The 8,001-nt window shown below is 35.5% G+C and overlaps 1 protein-coding gene across 1 annotated transcript in view; it reads right to left on the bottom strand.

The window, feature by feature from the left end:
- LOC141559518 (cell cycle control protein 50C-like) overlaps window positions 1-7,621 on the bottom strand; it is a 26,646-nt gene extending 19,025 nt beyond the window's left edge. The window contains 2 exon segments of the mRNA XM_074297370.1: window positions 1,893-2,003; window positions 6,839-7,621. Of these exon segments, the coding sequence (XP_074153471.1) occupies window positions 1,893-2,003; window positions 6,839-7,039 (312 nt within the window). The 5' untranslated portion in view covers window positions 7,040-7,621.
- Between the last annotated feature and the right edge of the window lie 380 nt (window positions 7,622-8,001).

Raw genomic sequence — 8,001 nt, 5'->3', positions numbered from 1 at the left:
AGAAATGGGGAGGAAGACCATAATGTGTAAATTTAATAGAAAAATTGACGTTTCTTTACAGCTGAATTATTTCTTTACAGCCTTTCAATTTAAAATTTATTTACATTGATTTTAAAATATAAGTATTACTTTCATTGTACAAAGAGCTTTATATATATTATCTCAGTGGACATAACTTTTTGAGGAAAGGACTTCAGGTATCATTGTCCCCATTGAACAAATGAGAAAAAGGTCCACAATCTGGAAGTCATCCTTTGAATAGCCCTTCTTCTACAATCACTCCCCCTGTCCTTTTTCAAACATCCAAATGTCAGTTTTACTTTTTTAACCTCTTGTGTATCTGTCCCCACTTTTCTGTTCATTCCATATTCAGCCTTGGACAAACCCTCATCATCTCTTACCTAATTATTAAGATAGGCTCCCCATATTTCCCTTCTCTAACTCACCTTCCACAAAGTGGCCAAATTTATATTGCTAAGCACAGATCTGACTATTTCACTATTCTGGTCAAGATGCCTATTTGGTTTCTCACTATTTTTAATATAAAATGCAAATTTCTCCATTTATAATTTAAAACTCTTTACTCTGTCTCTTTTTCTTTCTCTCTTTTCTATCTTTCTGAGATGTTTCTTTCTTTCTAAGCTAATTATGTTTCTCTGTACTTCCTTTCCCCATTCCCATCCCCATCCCATGGTAATTGATCCACTTACTCTTCCTCATATATAATATTCCATCCTTTCAATCTTCATGGTTTTCACAGATTGTCTCTCATTACTGGAATATGAACTACAAGTAACAAACCAGGGAGTGGTCATGTGTGGGATGCTCTTTTTCATTTCCATGACTGGGAATAAACAAAGCTTATGGTATGATGCGTGCTTAGAGTCAGGAAGTCTTATTTTCCTGAATTCAAATCTGGTCTCAGACACTTACTAGCTCTATGATTCTGAATAACTCATTTAATTTTGTTTGCCTCAGTTTCCTCATCTGTAAAATGAGCTGGAGAAATGGCAAACTATTCCAGTATCTTTGCCAAGAAAACCCCATGTTGTGTCAAGAAGAGTCAGACATGAGTAAAGTGATTGAACAACACTTGCTTTTGACTCTGTGATAGCATTTGGAGTTTTCTTGGCAAAGATACAGGAGTGGTTTGCCACTTCCTTCTCCAGCTCATTTTACAGATGAGGAAACTGAGGCAAACTGGGGTAAGTGACTTATCCAGTTCACACAGCTAAGAGTGTTTGAGGTCAGATTTGAATTTAGGAAGAGTCTTTCTGAATCTTAGCTCAGTGCTCTATATTCTGTGTCACTACCCAGCTGCCCTTTAAGATGTGCAATGCATTATTTTAAAGATCTGAATTGGAAGAGACAATTTCTTTATTTGGGGTAAAGTTGAAATCCTATGTCCAGTCCCTATCCCAATTCCTGAAGTCTGAGGTATAATAGAAGTTTTAAAAATATGTTGTTGGATTTATTCCCATCAACAAAGGGCAATCAGTCCCTACTCACTCCATCCTTGCCCTGAAAGGGCTATATTTTTGGACTACACATTGCTTTTGGATGTAGCTTGCCTGTTTGGGCTTGAAAATCCTCTTAGGAACTCGAAAGGAGATAGAAATCATGAAATCTGGGACAAAGGAGAGAGTCCAAAATAATAGAAAATATATGAATTTTATGTGAATGCCTTTTCTTTGTTTAGTTTCTTTTCTCCTCCTGCCCCCTTCCTCCCTTCTCCCTCCAAAAAGTATTTCCAGGTTGTTTGATTTTTTTTTTTTTTTTTTTTTTTTTTTTTTGTGTGAATGTGAAGAATTTATAAATAGTAATTGCTAATTTATTGATAATGAATAAACAACAGAAGAAGAATAGTTTGAAGTTTTTTGCATTCTACTTACTGGCATTTTTTCTGGAATGATGAAATGAATTGAGCAGGTACACTCTTTGTAGAAATTAGAGGCATTTTCCCTCAGTTTTGAACAATTTGAGCATATGTCCGTATATGTAATCTTTCAGCCAAACAAAAAAAGGAGACATATAACAATTCATTAGAAAAGCAAGGTGACCTTATGTCCTAACACTTACTGCCAATTTACCTCACCCCTGATCTCCATCTCCTGAAGTTATTGTCTTTGCATTAGAAGGGACTTGAAGTTTATCTTTTACAATTTCTTTCTTTTATAAAATTGGAGCACAAAATCTGAAGAAGAGAAATGACTTGTCCAAGATTGTATGAGCAGTAAGTAGCAGAGCCAATTTTAAGGCCTGGATGAGTTTGGGGAGCTCATTCAGTCAATTCTATCCTTCTTTGTCAGGCAAGGCTGCCCTTAAGCCACTATACTCAAAACAAGAGGCTTTTCTACTCTGAAAAACCTCTAGGGAAAGGGATTTTATAAGCTTTCTCAGCAGTCTGTCCTGGCCCATTAACTGCTCATTATCAGGAAATTTCCTAGTACTTAATCTAAATCTCTGGGGCTGAAATTTCCTCCCGTTCTGTCTGGAGTGGAGATGGACACACTAAGGGCGTTTTTGTAGGATCTGAAGGTCCTCATTTAACCACCCCTTTGATGATGCTTTCAGCCTGAATAGTCTCAGTTACCTGATTTAAACTTTTCTCATCAATTTTCTTCACCATAGTAAAATAGCTAATATTTCTATATATCATATAGAACACACAACATATAGGTTCTACTATGTCACAACATAATTGCATTATAGATTAAATATTAGATAACATACAATCTTAGAAACATATAGATAATATATAATAATAATAATTATTATATAATTAATACACAATTTATTATTATATAATATAATTATATTATATATTATTATAATTAATTATTATATAATTATATATAAAATCATATAATTTAATTATAGTATTATTATAATGATATATTATATATAATAATATATACTAATATAAATATATAATTATATTATATATTATATAATTGCATACTAATTATATATTATATTATTATTAATATAAGTATATAATAATTATTATATTATAATATATAATATAGGCCTAGAACATGAACTGATGCTAAATGAAGTGAGCAGAACCAGGAGATCATTGTACATGGCAACAACAAGGTTACGTGACAATCAGTTCTGCTGGACATGGCTCTTTCCAACAATGACATGATTCTAACCAGTTCCAATTGTTCAGTAATGAAGAGAACCATCTACCCCCAGAGAGAGTACCGTGGGAACTGAGTGTGGAATACCCCATAGCATTCTCACTCTTGTTGTTTACTTGCATTTTATTTTCTTTCTCATTTTTTTTCTGGTTTGATTTGATTTTTTCTTGTACAGCAAGATTATTGTATAAATGTGTATGCCTATATTGGTACATAGAGTACTGTAGTTTATAAAGTCAGAAAGACTCATGTTCCTGAGTTCAGATCTGGCCTCAGATATTTCCTAGCTCTGTGGCCCTGGACAAGTCACTTAACCCTGTTTGCCTCAGTTTTCTCATCTGTAAATGAGCTGGAGAAGGAAATGGCAAACCACTCCAATGTCTATATAAAATTTTTTAATAGCTTTGTTGTTATTGTGTGGTCACTTCAGTCATGTCCGACACTATGGGACCCCATTTGGGGTTTTCTTGGCAAAGACACTGGAGTATAGGTAATGCAGCGCCACCTAGACGAACCTATATAAATGTTAATTACTAGCACAAAGAGCAATAGATTTTGGATTATATCTGCATTCAAACTCTGCCATTATTCTCTGTGACGGTAGATAAATGATTTAACTTCATTAGGCCTCAGATTCCTTATCTGTAAAATAAGGACGTTTGACTAGTTATACCTTTTTAGCTCTGTGATCCTATGACTGTTAATCTTAATTATTTTCTTAGTTGTAGAAAGAGTTGAACTGACATAATATATTGTATTCAAAAAGTCCTAGTATAGCCTTTTTTAGTAAAATTGAAACTATTAAGAAATCTATTTCTCTGGTTGAAGACAAAAGATCTTTCTTAGGGAAATAGCTTAAGGGTGGTAACTAAAACTTAGAAGAAAAGAGTGTCTTCTTTGCCTCCCCACTGCCATCTTCCACCTCCTCCTGCTATCCCGGAAATGATTATGATTCATCTAAAGACAGTCTCCTCTTCCCCATCTCCTGAAGGGATGGTGTTCAGCCTTCTCTATTACCCTAGGAGGATGATCTCAGGGAGGAGATTCTTTTCAATCCTTGAGGGGAGGAACGGAGTAGTATCTATTGTTTTGGACTGTTAAATTTTTATTTTAACATATTGTGATCTTTTCCTTGTCCAAGATTTCTATAAATATGAACTCAAATAATTATCTTGGGAAGAGAGAAAGACCTGCCAGAGAGCACGGGGGAACTAATCCAATTTAAATGTCTCTAAGCCAAAAATGGCTTGGATTGTTAAAAGAAATAAAAGCTTCTGGCAGACTTTTGCCTGAAACACAGAAATAACAACTAGAATATACATAACATTAATGTTTACAAAGTAATGTATATATATTATTCATTAGATACAACAATTCTGTAAGGTAAATGCATTATTATTCCCATTTTACAGATGAGGAAAATCAGGTAAGCAGGGCTAAGGTACTTGCCCAGGGCCACACAGCTAATAAGTGTCTTGAATTTGGGAAAAGGAGTCGTCTTTCTGACTACAAGCCCAGTGCTCTGTCCACTGAGCCACCTGGCTACCCTCAATAATTGCTCTTAATAGTTGTGTAAAGGGCTGGTTTGAAAGTGAATAGGAGCATCCTTGCTGGAGATCTTCAATCAGAGGATGGGTAACTGCTCGTCAGACATGTTACAGAGGAGCTCCTTTTTTGGACAGGAGTTACACCGGATGGTGCTGAGATTCTGCAGGAGTCCCAATTAAAGCCTAACTTTCCATCCCTTCAGAAAGGCTTCGCTCCCATACTGCCTTTCTGGGCACACAACTGGCTTAGTTAGGACTCTTCTCACTTCCTTCCCCTTTAGAAGAGACTTACTTTAGTTCTCAAACAATTTTCTAATTGAATTGGCAATGGGCCTATGTCTTCCGACTTAGTTTTGGCCTTTATCATTCTCAGTAGAGCAAATTTGTTTTGCAGAAAGGTGGTAGGCACCAGAGTCTTGTGATATTCAGATAAAAATAGTGATCTCAGAAAGTTCTCTCTCTCTCACGTACACACACAGTTTTTTGCCCTTTCTGATTTTTCACTGTGAACCAAATCGCCATGATGATGTAAAGAATTTGTATTTATTTCCTCCTCCTCTGCCATATTTTTTATCCTTATTCTTGGCCCTGTAGATGGGCATGACAGAGGCCCCACACTGGGATATGTTTAATCATGTACTACCATGTATAGAATACATATGTATATATGTATATGTATGTATATACACATGTACATAGGAATGAGATAAATTTAGAATAAAGGATATTGATTCAAATTCTGTTCTGGACTTTGGTTTCCTTCATGATATAGTACAACTTCTATAAGAAGTGTCCCAATGCCCCTGGTTGCTAATGATTCCCTTTCCAATCAAATTTGCATTAATTTATACCTTCTAAGTGGCAGCTTAGTGCAGTGATAGAGAGCTAGTCTTGGAGCCAGGAAGTCCTGGGTTCAAGTTCTGCCTAATATGTATTAACTGTGTGGCCATGGGTAAGTAAGTCTAACCTGCATTGGTAGAAGGGCTTTCCTCATCTAGGAATTCCCTATACTAGTAAAATCACAGCTCCATTTTCTATTGCTATGGATATACTTATAAATGCCCATATTTTCTCCTTCAGTAGAATGCACATTTCTTGACTTTCCCTTTTGCTTCTTCTATATAGTGGGTGGCAGAGAGTGCTTATTAACTAAATGCTTGTTGACTAATTGATGCTACTGAACCCAGTCCATATAAGTTCAGGATTTGGGATGTCTACCAGAACATCATATATCTGAGCGATCTTAGCTAATTTATTCTCCTTCTCTGAATCTATTTTTTTTCTTTTTTGCTTAATAGTATTTTATTTTTTCCCCAATTATATGTAGAGATAGTTTTCAACATTCATCTTTCTTATTTTTAAATTTTCTTTTAAAAATCTTTTTATTGTTTTATTTTTTTTTTGGTTATGCTTGTATATTAACTTTTTAAAATTAATTTTATAACTTTTTTTTTGACAGTACATATGCATGGGTAATTTTTTACAACATTATCCCTTGTACTCCCTTCTGTTCCGAATTTTCCCCTCCTTCCCTCCTCCCCCTCCCCTAGATGGCAGACAGTCCCATACATGTTAAATATGTGTATATTAACTTTTAAAATACTCATTTCTTTAGGAATCATGTTAGGAGAGAAAAATCAGAACAAAAGGGAAAAATCATGAGAGAAAAAAAATGAGCTCAATATTCATCTTTGCAAGATTTTGAGCTCCAAATTTTTCTACTCTCTTCTTTCCTCCTTCCTCCCCTAAGACAGCAAACAATCTGATATAGGTTGTACAAGTACAATCATGTTAAACATATTTCCACATAAGTGTGAAAGAAGACTCAGAACAAGAGGGAAAAACCATGAGAAAGAACAAAACAACAACCAAAGAGTTTGCTTCCATTTGCTGAATTTATTTATCTGTAAAATGAAAGAAGTTAGATGAGATCATCTTAATGATCTTACACCTGCTAGTCATGGTTCTACACCTTTGCAATCTGGATTTGGCCAGATTATTTCCCAATCTATCAAAGATTCCATTGCTTACCCTCAATACCACTCTTTTGCTCGGGTCCTACCTTCCCCAGCCACAGGCAGCCAGTTTGCCTGCCCTATGTGAAAAAACAAACAAACAAAAAAACCCCATGAATCCAGAACAAACCTCAATTTCTTTGATGCTCTTTGCAGATAATATGAGAAGGATGCCCATGCCAAGGAAGAATGCTCCAGTGGTAAAGAAGCCGGAGAGGACTGTCCGGGCTGTGAGGTACGGTCTCCATGCTGGCAACTGCTGCTGTTTAAATGCAGTATTGTCGGGCATTCTGGAGGGCAGACCCTGAAAGCTCCTGCTTTTCATCATCATCTTGGCTCTCTGGGTGGCTCATGGGTTTTCTGGGTATGGAAAATATTACTAAAGTACTACTAATAATTTTAACATTCTTAATAATACCAGAATTTTTTCTTGTTCCAGGTAGCAAAGCATCAACTTTATGAATATTTAGCTATTAGTCATTAATTTCACCTGTATTTTAGTTTAGCCTCTGTTGAGAGACATAGAGGGAGTAGGCTTGGGTTATGGTTACAAGAACTTTATTTTGATTCAAAGGGGCTGGTACACTTTTGACCTTCACTGCAAAAATCCCAGGTAGGGTCTTATACTTGACCTATTTTGGTGTAGATGCTGGTGGTAGAGAGTTGTGGTAATTAATACCCAGTGAAATCTGCTTCCATGAAACAGTGATTTCTTATACCCTGACTTGGCATACTAATTTAAGAGCAATAATTTCTGAAAGGAGAAAAAAAGCCCATTAACAATATTTAATTGATCCGTAAGAGTTTCTTTAATTCTTGGGTAATGAATATAGTATATTTTCCCCCTGCCCCAAGTGGCTGTAGCCAAATACAGAACATTAGGGGTGCGGTGGGGAGAAGGATCATTGTCTTATAATAATGACATTCTTACAGGAGAAGAGCTAAGGTTTATTCTACTAGATCCTCTCAGAAGTCCTAGGGACCAATAAGTGTGTTGCTTATATAGACGCAAATTGACCTTGAATATAAGAAAGTGTGGTAACCATGAGTAGTGTTCAAATACAGTATAGGATGCTTTCACAAGTGTAAGTTCTGTTACTGGAGGTATTCAAATAGAAATAGGAATACTGTGGAGAAGATTAATACTATAGGTAGGGATTGTAGTATGGGAGTCCCCTAGATCCTTTTAGGGAATCCACAAGATCAAAACTATTTTCATAATACTAAGATGTTTTAATTTCAAATATGGTAAATATAAATAAGTATAATCCATGTTAACAAAAACCTTTTAGG

This window comes from Sminthopsis crassicaudata, chromosome 3 (genome assembly GCF_048593235.1).
Source record: "Sminthopsis crassicaudata isolate SCR6 chromosome 3, ASM4859323v1, whole genome shotgun sequence".
NCBI classification, from domain to species: domain Eukaryota; kingdom Metazoa; phylum Chordata; class Mammalia; order Dasyuromorphia; family Dasyuridae; genus Sminthopsis; species Sminthopsis crassicaudata.
This window is presented reverse-complemented; position numbering and strand designations above follow the sequence as displayed.